Genomic DNA, 17,930 nt, shown 5'->3' with positions numbered 1-17,930 from the left:
CCCAAGCAGTGAGTGCACCCCTGGGAAGGCTGCAATAAAACCCTGATGCAAGACACTGGTGATGAGCTCTGCAAGGGCCCAAGGTGTTAAATGAAAATAGACTCTACTTCACAAGGAAAGACTTTAAACCTGCAGCTCACGGCAGTAACTGCCCAATTAATCTCCAGTGGGATGAAGGCAGCAGGAGGAACACACTGTGTAACACATCACTGGCACTGGGGACTGGTGCAGATCTGAGGAGCTAACGTTGGGTGACAGGGTGGCTGGAGGCAAACCAAGCAGGAAGGAGGTGATAGGAGAGACGGGCTGAACAGGTAAGTGGTGCAGACAGCCTGAGCTGCTTCCTCAGGGGCTGTGAGCAGTGGATAATCCTTCCTGCAGAAAGGTGCTGTGGGTGGGATGCTGGGACATCAAGGAGCTCTTGTGTGGTCTCCAACTCCCAGCACTGCTGGCACCAGCCTTACAGGGAGGACAACTGCAGACCTGGGTTTTGGGACTTGCTCTGAATAGCTGTGTAGGTGCCATGGACACCGTGGGCTAGGGACTCGCGTAGGTTTGGTGCTGCCACTGACAGGAACTTTAGAAAGCAGCAGCATTTTGTATAAATGTACTAATTATTCCCAGGAGCTTGTCACCATGCAGCAAATGCCTGGCACTGTGACAGTTATTAAAAATCTGTAAACAGGCTCTGGAGGAAGGTGCCTGGAGTCACCTTGCCAGGTTGAAGAGAACTTGTCAAATAAGTAAAAATAAATTGGATCTGAACCTGTGTTAGGCAGCTACAGAGATTCCTCAGAACCAGAAGCTCAGGGAGGATCTTATCAATAAGTAGCTGCAGGGAGGGCATAGATGAGACAAAACCAAAGTCTCAGCGGTGCCCAGCAACAGGAGAAGAGGCAGTGGGCATGAACTGAGACACAGGCAAGTCCAATTAAACATAAGAAAACTCCTTATACTGTGAGGAAGATCAAACACTGGCACAGGTTTCCCACAGAGGTGGTGGGGCCTCCTCCCTTGGAAATACTCAAAAGTCATGTGGACATGTTGGTAGCCCTGCTGAGCAGGGTGTGGGGCTGGACCAGAAGACCTTCAGAGGTGCATGGACTATTCTGCAATTCTGAGTTTCTGTGCAGATGTGCTGGGTTCTTGAGAGACAGCTCTGACAAGCATTCCCAGAGGGAAGCAACATGTGAGGGATCTGCTCACCTGGGAGCAGCCAGTACAGCATTGGCTCCAGTCCTCTTAGGGGCTCAGTGTGACTAATGGATGGAGTCAATGAAATACTCATCTGGAGTAAGTATTTCAGCCCAGCTAGAACTGGACTCCATTTTCTTCCTCTTCACAAGCTGCTGTTCACAGGTCCAGCGTTAAAAGGTCTTTGCAGGATGTGCAAAGTTAGAGTTGCTGCCATGCACAAGAGAAAATTCTAGACAAGAAAAGTCCCTGCTTGGAGCTTCAGCTTTCAAGTAGCAAGTCCCTGAGAGCAGGGTTTGGGTGATGGAGGCAACTGCACTGGCTCAAGGTTGTTTCCACATAGCTACTTCCTTCATCTCTTGGCCCATTTGCTGTGGTTTTAGTAATAAATTACTATCTTCAGAGCCAAGTTGCAGCAGGAATTGCAGTGTATCAGAGGACACCACAAAACCTGGGGTGAGGATATCACTTCTGAACTAGTTCTCTTAGTGATAGTTTATGTGTCAATCCAGGTCTTCTGGGCCTATGTGCTGTCCAGACCAGGAGATGGTGGAAGTGTTGCTCCATGGGTTGTGCACAGGTCCCCCCACACTGTATTTGCCAGAGCTGTGCTGAGGCTGCTGTTTGCAGACAGGTGTTTGAGAACATTTGGTCTCGACCAGATGTGTAGTCTCAAGTGTGCCCTGTGTCCATTGCTTTCAACCTGTAAAGCCAGAAAATCATGGTGCAGCAAAGCTCTGGGAAGAGAGCCTAGCAGGGCCATCAAAGTGACTGCTGGAGTATGCCCAAGATATTTGGCCCTGTGGACCAAAAAGGACAGCACTTTTTTGGGATCCAGGACACCCAGGATCTCAGTCTTGATGGTGTGATATAAAGGGAAACACTACAGGACATCTGAACACTTAATTTGAAGGAAAACATCATATGCACAGGAAAAGCTTCAGATATCTGAAGGGATATCCTATTGATGAAGAAGTTCGCTAAGGGTGATCTGCCATAATTTTTAATACGTGCCCAGCAGAAGCAGTGGCTATCAGGAGGTTGGTCACCTTCGTGAATAGCTGTGGCAGTAAGTCCACAGTCCATTGTCCTAGCAGTGATAAGCATGCTAGAAACTTCTCCAAGGGGCTTGCTAAGACTGACTGCAACATGGAGATCAGTATCTACATCCGTGAGCATGCTCAATTGGCATCCACTCATGTGAAGATATGAAAGCTGCAGAGACTTTGCTATGTTTTTACATCTTCACTTCAGTATCTCCTTACTTTCTGCATTTCTACAATCTCTACTCTCTTGATTGTAACCTATCTGACCTCCCAGGACATTCATTCTAGAAATGAGAAAGATTTTAAGAAAGAAATGGATTAATTGCTAACAATGGTCATGAAAACACCCATTATAAGGAACACCTAGAAGGCTGCTGGAAGGGCAGGAAATGTTTTATCTGTTTTTTAAAGACTGTCAGAACAGTAGCAGGCCTCTATAGCCTGATGAGTATTCATTATACCATTCAGATAAACAAGCAGCAAGGCATGAAAGGGGAAAGCCAGCTCTGGTAAAAGAAAAGTCATGTCTTATTCTGATAGGACTTCTAATCTTTTTCAGACATTCAAGCTGGACTTGTCAGAGTTCCTCACGAGAACATAATACCTTGGCAATTATGGGATGATTATGACATTTTGTGTGGTTAAAAAATGTATTTCAGTGTTCACTAAGAGTAAAGTGATCCCAGAATTAACACTTGTAAGATCAGAAGCATTTTGGCTAACGTACAATCAGCAGGAAAATTCCAGCCTGAACAAACAGTACTGGAAAAAGAACAAATTATTAACTTGGCGTGTTGGGATAAGAGAGACACTGAGAACTTCTCAGCAGAGCTAAAGAAATGGGCAGAATGAGACCACAGGACCAAGGGCAGGTTGCACCAAAGCTCCCTTCTTTCCATTATGACAATCCATTATTCAGGTACTTTTGAGTTAGATCTGAATCCCCAGCAGACCTACCAGCCCACTCCATTTCTGCTTTCATGTAAAGAGGCAGCACCTGAACACTTTGTCCCATGGCATCAATGAGCAAGTGACATTCCTACAAAGCCTGAAATACTTACAAGGCAAGTGGGCACAAACTAGTTGATGATGCATAGTAATTTTCCCACCAAAAATGTCTTTACTGGGTTTTTATTATGACAGCTAACAAACTGCTTCTGCTCTAGATTTTTCAAGATGTATTTTTAAGTCGAGTCTGTAAAATATTAACAACCTACTGCTTTTTACTTTTCTGGAGGTGCTCTGTGTAAGAGCTAGGATCTTCAGTCTTCAGACTTATAAAAACATTGCTTTAAAAATGTATTTCTCACAGGAATAGCTCAGATTTTTATTTTTTTTTTTATAGTTTACAAAAGCAGCATGCCTACAGTTTTCATCAATAATGTTTTATGATACTCCATTGATGTAATATCCTATCACTCCTCTCCATAGCCTGCCTTCCAAACCAATTCTTCCTTTCTTTGAGTTTTTTTAGTTTCCTAAATATTTTAATTCCTAGTATTTTAGGAATAAAAGGTCACTTCTGTCATGCTGCTTCAAGGATTGCATATCATCCCTTATGTATCCAGAGGGGCAGAATAGTTTGGTAAATTATTACTTAATTGCTTTCAACACTATGAAGATGGGAATCAGAAGTCTAATGCTTGCTAACACCTCCAGAATCCTTGCAGCAAAACCCAGAGCTAACAGCAAGAGAAAAGACAGCCCCTATTACCAGAATTGAAAGCTCCTTGTCTTTCCCTGACCTGTTCTGCCTCCACAGGGCCCAGGGAGATGTAAAATACCACCAGTTTGAAGTTAGAAGTGACTAGGCTATGTTGCAAGACCTTTGGAGAATGTGATACTGACATACGTTTTGTGATAGCATCAAGATTCCCAAACACGAGGTGCTCATTGCAAAAGCATTTTTTGTCTGAACTAGGGACTTGAAAGTTAGCCTACCTGGGGAAGCATGTCAAGGCAGAATATGGAAAAAACTCCAAACTTGAAGCTGCCTTTTAGTACAACTGAACATACTCTTCAGGTGATAAAATTATATGACACAGGTGCTTAAATAATCCTGAACTCAGTTTGCAAAGAGAAAGAAAGCGTAAAACGTTAAAAGAAGAAAGCTTTTATTCAGTTTTCAGCTCTCACAGTTCTAAACAGTAAACATAATTAACAATTCACCCATCCTACCAGAGGACATACCTGCGGTATCAGTAAAATGTCTACTGTTCAAGGCACTGATAGTGGGAAGAAAAAAGATATAATATGGGTTGCTCCTGTTTAATCAGAACTTGAATCTATTATGAATAGATGCTTGCTATCCAAATGCTTAAAGTTCCACAAGCTAAACCCACAAACAAATTTTTATACAACTTCAGTAATTTCTGAAACAGCAATCAGTGGTTCTCCTACTTTGACTAGTACTGCATTACTTCAGAGCGGAATCAATTTTTAACCTACTACAGGAAAATATCACACAAATTACTTCAACAATATGGCTTAAACCCCCGTATTTGGTGACAATACAGCAAGCAAAGTTAAATAACAGCATACAAGTGCCATATGCTGTCATCTTAAAAGGAGCTGTTTTACAGTATAGAAATTAGTTCAGAACATACTTGAGCTAGTTTTTGTACAAACTTTTTTACAAAAGTGAATTACTCAAAGAAAAAAGAATTGAGATCTTTTTAAACATGAATCCCTCTTTGCATGTATGCTTCAAATTGCTTATCTTGATGATATAAATTAGGAATACTACAGAATATTAAAGCTGGCATCCATATACTCTCAGAATGCACACATCAGAAAATACTGAAGTGTTAGTTCTGCAATAATCTTTAAGAGTTACATTTATACTTGCCAAATACATACACAGTGACTTAGGTTTCTGATGGAGCCACAGTGACCTCCCGTGGCCGCTTAAGAAATCCCTGTCCTTAACCTTTTCCTTCGATTTTGAACACGACATTCCTCAAAAATGCTAATAAACTTGAAGGTACAACAGTGGTTCACAGATTGGTCCACCTAGCCCTGAAAAGTACAATATTTCTATTTGAGATGAGGGGAAAAGAACGTAGCCCTCACACAATCTAGCTCCTGGTCACAGCCTCCTCTCTGCTTTAGCAGGAACCTGTTCCAGAACAGGGACCTGTTTTCTGTAGGCCAATGACAGATATGTTCAATAAACAGTCAACACATGTTCAGCATTAGGCTCCCAAATATCTCACTTCAGCTTCTGAGCGAACAAAGGAGAGATATAAATGGGTGCTGTCTGACTCAAAGCCCAAACCAGAACACAGACCAAGTTGCATCAAACATAAATGGTGTGTCAAGTTCATTGGTATACAAAAGCTCCCAAAACTTTCAGAAAGAAACCAAGTATAACAAAGGATCAAAAAGCCCATCAGGTGCCTTCTTCCCTTGCTCTGAAAGAATGTAACAAGAAGGAACAAAACATTGGCTTCTATGTCATGAACAGATGAACAAGGTGAGAACAGAACAAAAATCACAGTAGTGACTGTCTCTCATCTGAGATACATTCATCAACTCTTCTCGTCTTCTGCTGTTTATAAATCCTCCCTGTTATATCCAACTTTCTTTCCATTAACTGACTCTTCTGTGTTTGGTGCCAGCCATGTGAAATATACCTTCACTGGATCAATATTCCAATGCTTGTGGAATGATACTGGAATTTGGTGAGAAAGGTAGTCTTTTGGGTAGTCCATTGGCCGTGCCTAAGATGGAAGAATAAATCAAAATCACTATTACTCCATGATGAAAGATAATTTCAGAACAACAAAGTATCTCCATTCACTGGCCTCTGTGTCATAACAAAGCCACGTGGCACTGACAAAACATACAAGGTGGTAAAAAAGGGTTTTTACATCATTCTGTTGAATTAATTGATAGGCACTAGTTCAGATCTGCAACTCATGGTTCAGGCATCCTGGTATGAAGTACACTGATACTGAATATGCCCTGTTTCTCAGGGTGAAATGGTCCCCATCTATGAAAGCAAGTGATAAACAGTGTCATTTGTATTCCATCTTTTTAAATATACAGTTTGGGTTCAATAAAGACAAGATTATTTAAAGTAATACTCTCTTGCTAATTCTCTTAATCAGAGTTGCTAGCACTGCCAGTGTGATTGCAGGATTCCCCAATAAGGCTATAAGCAGCCAAAATATATGAAGTTTTATAAGGAAAGGTTACCAAGCACAGGAAACACTGTGGTGCCAGAAAACTGCATTGCTGCTCTTTATGGGGTTACATCAAAGGAGAAAGAACTGCAACACGGCCACGTGATGCAGCTGCCTTCTGAATGCACCAAGCATGCTTCATTTCCTCTGGCAGTTTAATGGCATCTAAGTGCATCATTATAAATAAGCCCCACCTGCAGAGGTCCCTGGTAAAATAACTAGATTTTGCCATTGTAAACAGAGTTTTTATAGAGAAATACATGAAAGGCTCACATTCAGTTTTTTTTCTAGATGTAAAACACAGTAAGAAAATGAAGTGATTTGGATATTGAATGACTGACTTGATGCCTGAGCTAGTGACTGATTTAACACTGCAGACTTCATCTACTTACGGGGGTATTAATGAATTCTAACTCTGTGCTCTTCATGCAATTCTGTATACACTCCAGCTGTAAAATTAGGCAATAGGATTTGACACTAAGAAATCTCTCTCTATATATATATATTTAAAATACTGATATTTAAAACACAGAGAACGTTGGTTTCAAAAACCTGAAGAATTTAAAGCAATTTACTTCAGACAGAGACAGTTTTTTGGTATCTGAGGCCAAAGTTCTTTGCTGTTTGAAAATCAATCCTTTTATTGAGCTATAGACAAAATGGTTGTGTTTTGATAATACTGAAATAATGAGATTTGCTCTGATAACTATAGTGTTTATTACATTGCTCTCTGAGAATCATACCCCCTTATAGCCAGTTGAACTTAAAATAGGAATTTCTGGAACAACTTCTTCCTTGTATTTTGTGGAATCAACCATGGTAACCTTTGGGTGTTGGGGGTTTTTTGTTTGGTTTTTGTTTTGTTTTTCTGGTGCTAGAATTTGTATTTGGTATTTTACAAAAAGAAAGTACATTGCTATTGCCCAGATTTTACATTTTAAATCACAATCCTGACTGTCACTCAGCATGGAAGATTTCCATTCTCCTAAAAAGCTTGATCACATCAGAAGCCTCTGGAACAGGTTACAAAACATGTGCCTACCCTAGGATGTAGACAACAGGAAATGCTTAAGAAAGAGCAAGGCCTGTTACCTTACAGACACTCTAAGGATGAAGATCTCTCTGTTTCTGTCTCATAATATATACTCAGTACAATTTTGGAGTCATGTACTTTAAGGAACATTGTACATCATAATATTTCAGTCAAGTCTTAACAAAAATAATTTTCTGGTTGACAGAAAATCCAATTTTGGTTTTCTCATTTTAAAACTATTTGTTGCATAATAGTGGAATTCATAGAATAAGCACACTCAGTTTTTATTCAGTAGTTTTCTCCTCAGGATTAGTTTTTGTTCAAGGTATGTTAAAATTAGAATTTGTTATAAGTGACAGTGCAGATGAATTACAATTCGAGTGTAATTTTCTATGTGGAAAACCAAACTGCTAGGATTTCACATTCAGAGTGATTCAGTATCAAATGCACAACATTAAGGATTATAGAAAATGCTTTGGCCATTCCTACAAATCTGTAGAATGTGTTCTGTTTTTTCTGACTCTAACTAGGTGGGGTTTATTTTTTTAAAAACATCTGTGCAAGCACAAATTATTCAATAATTGTGTTGATTTTTTAAGATGCCTTACTTGTTTTCTTTCTATACTGAAAGGAGTAAGTGATGATAAACAAAGCAGGAAAGTAAAGCAAATATGGTTTTCTTATATGGACAAGGAATTAAAATACTGAATGGTGCATTCTCAGTCTTCCCATTTCTCTAAATAGTAAATGTAATCTGGGAGAAAACCTTAACACAGAGAAAACTTTTAATTTAAATAGCAAACTCCCCCCTGACAGCTGCTTTGAATTACATGGTAATTTACTTATTTTCAAATACCCTATTATCTTAATCTCAGTTCCTATCAGCTACACAGGTCTTCCCAGTTTTTAAGCTAGATTAACACCTTAACACTAATTTATATGCTGATTTTTAAAACAGTTGTGCACTGCTTGGGAAAAATTGTAAGTGCTGCTTCTCTTCAATGCCATGAGAGGAAAGTTAAGTGTTTATTTGGTTTACAAGGCAGCAAATCTCTGGGATTCAATGCATCGTGTTTTCCACTGTGACACCGTAGTTGGATTGCTAAATATTCTGGAAGACAGAAACAAGATTCAATATATTCCAACCCACTTCTCCCAAACTGGAGAATATACTCACAAAAAATGATGTTTTGTTACCTCTTTTTCCCCTTGGGCTAGCATAGGGCAATTGATCATATTTATCATATCTTCTTTGATAATTTATTATATTCTTCAGAATCCACCACAAAAGCAACATTCTGGGAATACTTTTACATTTTTTATCTTCATTAATGGGATATTTCAGAATAGTAAACACTGAATCAATAGACAACTTAGATAAGTAGAGAAGACAATTTACTGAAAAACTTCACAGTCAGCTCTCCATCACCTGAAGAAAAAAGTATTGTGGTGTGGGTTTTTTTCTCAGAGGACATTTCACAAGTAGTCAAAGCATGTGGCTTCTAATTCTATTTGATTTTCAAAGATCTCACCTCTGGGTGACAGGGTAACTAAAGTATCTTATAAACTATTAAAGCATTGTAGTAATTAATGGTTTGATACTATTCTTATTTGGTTGATCAAACTTGTTCCGGAGAGAAATAAGGCACAGCAGCAGCATCTCGGCTACCACTATTAAACATTATTTAAGTTTGCAGTATTTATGAGTCCTGCGTTATGTGTATACTGAAAAGGATTAAATATATTTTAAATACTATTAAAAATAACTCTCTGACCTGATGGAAAAGTGGACTGTGTGTTATTGGGATTCCTAAGCCACTGAAACACATCCCAAGCACCATATCATCAGGGGCATCCATGCTGTAACACCGGCATTTACTAGCAAGTAGTTTCTGAACAGCTACTCTGCTGAAAACCATCCTGAACAAAAAAAAAGGAAACAAAATGTGTAAGACAATATCTACTAGAGAAGCCAAATGACTGTAAAAAATAAATACTGCTAAATGACAAAAAACTGCTAGACAAAATGTATCCCTTTGGTGCCATGAGTGAAATTTCAAAACTTGAGAAGTCAGTACTGGCAAGTAGTTTAAGAGGAATTTTCTGAAAGGTAATTACTTTATCTAATGAAAATTAATTATATCAATTATGCCAGTTGTTTTTATTCCAACAATTACTTTGCTAGCCACCATTTTTACCACAGCTGATAAATCCTCCTAAATTTGGCCAGGATATTCTCCTCTATTTTACTGAAATGTATTGTCCAGTTATTAACATGTGCCAATTAAATTAATTCTAAACCTGAACTGTCATTTCTTGAACCCTCAGTTATAGAGTTCTCTGCCTAAGTGCAAAATGTTCCTTGAAGCCATTGCAAGGCTCTTCTGTTCATCTTAACTTTCTTGCTCATCTAAATTTCAACCACAGCTTGGAGCTGTTAGATCATTATCACTAAAATAAGCCTTCAATAGACCAGAAATATGATGATACCTTCAACAGCTGAGGGCATATACTCCTGTGTAGCATTGCATAGCTGCCTTTTCTAAAGTATCCTAGTCTACCCAGTCTGATCAGAACACAGGGTGCTCTAGATACACAAGCAAAAAGACTCACATTCTGAAATGTCTGCATGGCTTCATGAATTCATTCCCTATATGACAAACCCTTTGCTTAGCACTGGCACATAGCAAAACTTCTACCGAAACGGAATGCTAAGGCAAAGACCGACCTGAAAATACTGTCAGACTGAAGTTGTAAAAGACTCCATCACTATCATTGCAACTTTGAAGACTGCATGTATCATAAAAAGAAAAAAAAACAGTAGAGCACAATAGGAAGTAGTATCTCAGTACTCAGATCAAACAGAGAAGGAATAATAAGCTAGAGCCTTAGGGGAAAAAAAAAAAAAGAAAATAGAAAAAATACTAAAAAGGGAAAAAAAAAAGGAAAAAAGGAGAAAAAAAAGAGCTGGGACTTGTGCCCAGCATGTGCTGCCACACAGAATGTGTGACCTAAATTTGCATACATTTGGGGAATACACTTGCTAGTTGACTACCTGGACTGTTATATGGAATTTATAAGTTACAACAAACCTTCTCAAAATCAGAGTATGAAGCACGGTGGATGATCTGCGCCTTTATCTGCTCAAAGAGGAGAATGAAAATAACCCACATCTAGATGACAAAAGAGAAACTAAGACATAAACACTAAAATTATATAGAAGTACAGGACTGGTAACCAACAAACATACCAGCACCAGCAGAATGTTTGTTTCTTAACTCAAGCATAAGCCCTACTTAGGTAAGATCTTAGGCAACTCTGCAAAACAAAGAGAAGGCCAGTCAGCTGATTCTTCCTTACTCATGGATGGGTAAGAATCCAATAGCTTACTAGAGCCATTATTTTTCACTGAGAAAGACACTAAGAGCATTCAGACGTCCACACTACTTGCTGTAGACACACAAGATGGATAGATCAGTCTTACTGCAATGTTAGCCAACCTGAAAGTCCACATACATATTATTTAAGCCAAATTTTGCACACAGTCACAGGGACCCCTGTGTCTTATGCATGAGATCAACCCACAATGACCTCTTTCTATGAGAAACTATTTTCCAAGACATCAACATCGAACTTTTTGCTCAGCCACCTCTCAATAAATCACAGCATAAAGTTCAAGAACTAAAGGAGAATCAGTATCATTTTTCTTCACGCTTGGACCAAGAAAGAAAACAGGAAAGAATATTCTCACTGTGGCAATTTGTAGCCCTAGGTGTGCTGCTTTGGGTTCTCCTGCTAACTCCACAACAGTTGAGATCACTAATGTACTTTCTAAAGCAACTATCCCCATTGGCTCTGCTTACTACACTTTGAATCATACTGTAAGATGGTCTCGGAGGATGCAGAATGTAACGGGTATCAGGAGAACACATGGAGCAGATAAGTGATGACAGGCACTCAGTTCCCAGGACCAGTCAAGCTGAAGTGACCCCTCCTGACACATGCATGGTCTTCAGCACCTCAGATTTGCTCTCAAAATCTGTTCCTACTCGGCAGCACAGCTTCTTACTAGTTAGGACACTCAGGTCTTTGAACATCATTACATTCTCATTGTACAAGAAAACATCACTGTTTCTGTTGCAACGAATTTGTGTTGTAATTCAAAACATTTGCATTCAAAGCAGGGACTGCTGTAGATGTCAGTAGGAGTTTAAATAAATTACCCTCCACCACCAGTGATATAACTATATCCTCCAGTTCCCAAGCCATAACCGTAACGCTCTCCAAGAAACACCGGTTCGTTTGGGTCGTAGCAGCTCAGCAATTTTCGGAGCCTGAAGATACTATCATATGAAAATCCATTACAAAAAAAATCAAATCATGTAGACATTCATTTTTAAAGACACTGCAAGTGTAAATGGCATTCTAGTAAACAAGACAAAAATGACAGGAGAAATTCAGAAATTCTACAAAAAACAGAGATACAAACTTTGACACAGAAATTTGTGATGAGTTATTTACTACATGATTGCTGATTTTGGTCAAATGAAGAATCAATTAGCTTAAAAATATTTTTCTGAATAAGCAAGCAAAGTTATTCAACAAAACTGAGTCTTATAGCCTCTTCCAAATTCCTTTTCTGTTGCACCATTTAATGTAAAGCATAATCTTGAACCACTTATTCTCATGTTCACAACCATGTGACCCTGCTGGCTGGTCACTGTGCCTTATTTCACTTATATCCCAGTGCCAGTTTTCACTGAATGGGATCCAATTTTCTAACAAGGGCAAGTCCCTGGACAGCATTCTGGGTGGCTTTGACAGCTGATCCTAACTTACAAAACCTTTCTTCTGGCAGTTATGTGAGGAATACATCTTGGAAAGTGTATCAGCAAATGACTAAAACCAATCAGCTCAGACATGCCTACACTGAAGAATCCCCAAGTGTTACAAGCTGTACTCATAGGTATATGATTACACGGTAACACTAATATGCATAGTTTTTATCAAGTTACAAGATTACCTTGTTCTTAATATCAGACAAGGAATGCAGAAGGAAAGTGACAGTATTTTCCTTGAAGGAATAGAAATCTACATTAACAAAATATCTGCACCCCTTAAATACAAAAGAAGAGATGAATATTGCTAAAGATGTAATTGACATGAGCAGTGGTAACACTGACACATTACAATGTACCTTATCAGTGTGTCATCATCCACTATGACTAGCCAAGGAGTCCTGGGAGAGCTATAATTCAAAAACCTTTCCAAAATGGCAAAAGTTTTCCCACAGTGACCTAAAGGAAGCAAAGTAACATAGCATGTAAATTTAAATAAAAGGAGATTTTGTAATAAACAATAATTCATTAATTAAATAATCAGCTTATAGTGCTATGTAAAACATTTTTTAAATGACTGGTACAGTATTTGAGATGCAAATTCCTTCATTTCTGTGGTATTTGGTATTTGTACAAATAGTTCCAACATAATTATTGCTTTCTATGCAGGAACTGACTTTTGAAGAACGCTAAAGTACGGAAATTCTTTGAAGTATGAAAATTCTTTGAATTATGGAAACCTTAAAAAAGAAGGTCTATTCTAGCTATCCTAATATGCTGCTGGACAATACTTGGCAAACTGCTATTCATAATTTTCAGAACTGTGGAAGGAGGAGACTATGATAGAAATGTGTTCTGCAAAACATGTCACTGCACCTCTGCAAATGGAAATCCCCGCCCTTTCCCTCTCTGCCTCTAATAGACCCCATGGAGGACAAAAAAGGGCAGCTGAAAATAAGCCAGAGATCAGAACAATTGACCTAGTGGGCCAGATAAGGCTAACAGGTCACAGCTTGGACAGCTCTAATTCAGAAGGTAACAGCCTATAGAAGAGACTATGAGCCTAAGAACAATAGATGAAATGAAAGAAAAAGCCCTAAAACTAGTAAACTCATGTAAGCCATCAAATCCGTAGCCTTTTTTCCATTCAAACACAAAGTAAACTACTTTAAAACCACACTATTTGTCATAAAAATATCCTCCAATCTTAACATTTACATTTTGTGCTGAAATCAAGACATACCAGGCACAAGCATACAATATTTGAGTACCATATGGCAAGTAGTTTATGCTCAGTAACCAGATGGCACTGCCTGAGGACTTCTGACATAGATCTATGACTTCTGCTATCACTGATGATCTTACTCAAGAATGCCAGTAACTCAAGAGTTATTATTCTTATCCAGACTAATAACACCAATTTTGGGCTCTTGGAGCATATCAGTGTACCAAGCTTTCATACTCACAGTATTTAGGTTTCTACTAAAAAGAACATTCTACCTAAGCAGGTGAACTGTACTCTCCATTTCCTGTGTGGAAAAAGCATTTGTTTACTTTAGGCTGTACAAACCTGCCACAAAAATATAGAATTTCTAAATTATAAGCCATACATATAATCCATAAAACTTACCAACTTTAGACAATTATTTGCACAAAACTGACAACAACAGTCAGCAGCTCACCTCTGTCAGTATTAGGTATGCCTAAATCTATAGTAGGAATGGAGTTGTCTGCATAATCACTGTAGTATTCAATAAGGGCAGCTTCCCTTTCCCAAGTCTGCTTTACCACTGGTACTGCAAAACAATCATTGACATTGAAACATAAGTAACATGATTAAAACATGCACTTGATCAAAACGTTTATGCACCTTGTTAACTGACATATTTCTTTTCATGCTAATGGAAAGGCTGTTTCAAATACAGCATCATGGTTCTAAATGTTCATTCTTTTTTCTTTCCTACAATATTTAGAGAGACAGCATTTTACATTTTTATGAAAGCCAGTCAGGGCAGTTTTACTTATAGAGTAATAAATTTTATTTTAAAATATGACTAGTTTCATACATAATACATTGAAAAGTGTGATGTTTAAATTTCTGCTAACCCATATATGGAATACATTACTTCTACACTTGCAGTAACAAATTGTATAGCACACATCAGCATGAACACTGTCAGAGATCAATCATTCTTCCTGTACCGAAACTGCCACATTTTAAAAACAGCACATCCAACTGTACAGCAGGTAAAAGATTCTGATTCAGAAACAGACCAAATGTACCTTTTGAATTACTACACTTGTGTATATACATCATATCTGACAGCAACATCATGTTAATGCTCAAGGGCACCTGTCTCTGGAGACATACTAATAGAAGGACATTTATAAATACCATACAACCAGTTTTTATTCCATGGAGATTCTTTTCAAAGGAGGACTGCTTAATGCTTCTCTACAGGAGCAATCCTTTTCTTATTAGTTGTCATTTGACATAAAAATTTAATTTAAGCATACAAAGTTCTAACAATGATGCTACAAATGTTTAAATTATATCCAGAAGTGAATAAATCATGGGCAACACAAAAAAAAAAAAAGCTGAATGCCTTCAGGGTGTTTAGAAGAGAATGATCAGATTAAAAGAAATGTTGGATTTTTTTCCATTTAAAAATTAAATGGTCAGGACTTAGATGAACCACAGAATCACAGAACGTTAGGGGTTGGAAGGGACCTCTGAAGATCATCTAGTGCAACCCCCCTACCAGGGCAGGATCACCTAGAGCAGATTGCACAGGATGGTATCCAGGTGGGTTTTGAGTATCTCCAGGGATGGAGACTCCACAACCTCTCTGGGCAGCCTGCTCCCGTGCTCTGTCACCCTAAAGTAAAGAAGTTCCTCCTCATGTTTAGACGGTACTTCCTATGTTCAAGTTTGTGTCCATTACCTCTTGAACAACTGCTCTGAAACACTGTGCATTCTGCTGTAACTGTTTGTACACTTTATGTTCTTTGATACCACCCAGTAGGTCTTACTAGTAGCGGCCAGCTCTTTAAATTTAGGAAATATTTACACAACTTCCCATTTTTGCTATATTACTCTGATACTTGTGAACAACTCATTTTAGCTCCATGCTGGAATCGTTCATCAACTAATTTGATGTTTGTTAGGAACTTACTTGCTCACTTTCCTCTGCTCTGACCACAGAGAGATTTGTAGGATTTATTATTCTTGACTGACCAATAGTCAGTTTGATAAGACTAAAATTAATTGAAAGGTGACTGTTCGCATAGAGTAGTAAAAACTTAATGCACTAACAGAAAGGTTTTAATATTTGGAAATAATAAAATTGTGCAATGGACAATACTGCTTCTGAAAGTTTTAAGACACTTGAAACTGCTCTCAAACTTTTGCATTAAAAAATACAAAGGGAATTTTGTACAAAAAATACGTTCATAGAATATGGCAGTGGAGTTTTGAAATGCAAAGCTAGGAATTTCACAATACATTATCTCTTATTAGGTACTAAAGTCACATTACATCATACAACAACTGCATAATCATGCATTAACTGACAGAGAATGCCATGCAAACCTTTTTGTTTTCCCAAACAGAAAAATGAAGTAGGTAGGAAATTATTAGGGTTACTATTTTGTGGAAATGTTCTATTTCAAAACTGGTTATTGGAAAAACAAAATCAGAAATCTTCCAGAAAGGCCCCTATACAGAAAGGTCACAGATCTACAAAATGCTTCCAACCTTCACCTGGCAGAAGAGACATACCCATAAAGGCTGTTTCCAATCAAGGACCTCAACCTAAGTGTGGTGTTTTAGCATACAGAACTATTTTCTGTTATGGTCTAAGCCTCTCAATATCTTCAGTGGAGCCTCCTTTTTTTGTATAAATGAACAAAGATCACCAAAGCAAGGACCTGAGTCTTATCTCAGGTAATTGGTCTAATGTGGAGGCTACAAGCTAAAAGCATCTCTCTCTTTGCCTTGCTTGTTTTGACGGAAGTGTCACCTCCCAGACTAATGTCTACTGTAAACTGAATCCCACAATACTTTGTAATTTCTATGTTCCATAAAAAGAACTGTTTGAAATTTCTGACTGTGCAAGTATTTATCAATATGTATTAATACTTGTGATCACTCCAAAGTTGTAATACTGCACTACAGAGGTACTTACAGAAGGTCAGCTCTAAGCTTTTAATCATATTTCATTTGTGCTAATTCTAGAACCTTGTGTCTTGGTTTGAGCCCGGAGGAAGCCAATTTTCTTTTTACTGATTTTTTTTCTTCAGAGAACTCTCTTTCAAGCAGCACACTTGCTGAAACTAACAGCAAGTTTTCCATCTAGTGGACTGATAACACCCTAATGTTTATAGTTACTGCTGAGAGACTTTGCTCAGCTTGTTGAATCTACTGCTTTGGACACTAAAGGAGCAGAAGAGTCATATCTACACCCTCCTGCAGGGAGGAGCAGACTAGACAGATGGCAAAATTGGTCAATTAGATTATTCCATATACATAATTATTAGTATAAATTCAGGGATCACAGAAGTCAAGTCCCTTTTTCCTTCTTCTTCTGTCCATGGCCGGTGTCCAGGGAGGACTCCATCCATCACCACTGATCCCCAGGCTTGTGCATCCCTGACCCTCATCACTCTCCCCTCAGCTCCTGTCTACTCTGCCCTCTCTCCAGCAGCTCCGGGACATTTCAGAACTGCTCACAGCTCAGGAAATGCTGAGGGAGACGCTGAGGGTGGGGAGAAGCGATAGGGGGTTCACATATTCCTGCACATGCTTATGAATATTTGTACATATTTATTTTTATCATTAGTATTTAATCAAAATTGTCTAGTTTAGTTTTCAACCTGGAAGCCTCTCTCCTTACTCTCTCTCCTTTCCCTGTCTGGGAGGGCATCAAAAGCATTATTGTCATTGGTTTAATTGCCAACCCTGAATCAAACCGTGACATCTTGATGCATGTTTGCAGTCCTGAAAGTTTCTTATCTAACCTATACAGTATCTGTAAGAAGGAGAGTTGTACCTGAACTAAATTCTGAGGTAAAATTTGGCTGCTTTTGCACACTTAATTCCAAGACATACGGTGGCACTAATGTAGTTCTTGGCAGACAATAAAAAAGTGACTTACCAGGTAAAAGGAGCTCTCTGAAGCTGGCATCCACTAATCTTTCAAAATCTTGAGTAAGATTATCCTCTATTGCATAATACTGGAAGCTGTGAGGAAAGTTCAAGAATTTTCCTCAGTCTTCAGCAGATGTCTCTTGAAGGACGTTTACATTATCTTTTTGAAGCTTTATATTATTTTCTGTCTTTCTAGGTTTGTGTGGGTTTTTTTGTTTTGTTTTAATTTTGATGTAAGGAAATAAACATGGATCCAGAAAGGAGAACTCTTCAGTGAACTCCAATTACAGGATAGTCAATTTTGTTTTGTCTAAAGCTACTTTAAAAATAGCCTAATAATTAGGTGATTAAAAGACTTTCATCAAGTGCAGTCACATTAAAAAAAATCCATACATCTTATTTTGAAGAAAAAAAACAGCAACTGGCAAATTGTCTAAATTACAAGTAACAGAACCTACAGGTTTTTATGCAGAAGCAAAGGGG

At 38.4% G+C, this 17,930-nt stretch overlaps 1 protein-coding gene across 7 annotated transcripts in view; it reads right to left on the bottom strand.

The window, feature by feature from the left end:
• Window positions 1-4,337: 4,337 nt before the first annotated feature.
• B3GLCT (beta 3-glucosyltransferase) overlaps window positions 4,338-17,930 on the bottom strand; it is a 60,667-nt gene continuing 47,074 nt past the window's right edge. For 2 of the 7 annotated variants that reach the window (XM_051633672.1, XM_051633689.1), the window contains 5 exons: window positions 13,981-14,094; window positions 12,658-12,757; window positions 11,684-11,803; window positions 9,236-9,380; window positions 4,338-5,962 (listed from right to left, as the gene is read on the bottom strand). In XM_051633672.1, coding sequence (XP_051489632.1) covers window positions 5,795-5,962; window positions 9,236-9,380; window positions 11,684-11,803; window positions 12,658-12,757; window positions 13,981-14,094 — 647 coding nt within the window. In that variant the 3' untranslated portion in view covers window positions 4,338-5,794. Of the gene's footprint in view, window positions 6,235-8,657; window positions 8,890-9,235; window positions 9,381-11,683; window positions 11,804-12,657; window positions 12,758-13,980; window positions 14,095-17,930 lie in introns of all 7 variants that reach the window. The other 5 variants (XR_007891020.1, XM_051633720.1, XM_051633680.1 and 2 more) reach the window with 5 other exon arrangements.

Source organism: Apus apus, chromosome 1 (assembly GCF_020740795.1).
Source record: "Apus apus isolate bApuApu2 chromosome 1, bApuApu2.pri.cur, whole genome shotgun sequence".
NCBI lineage: Eukaryota > Metazoa > Chordata > Aves > Apodiformes > Apodidae > Apus > Apus apus.
This window is presented reverse-complemented; position numbering and strand designations above follow the sequence as displayed.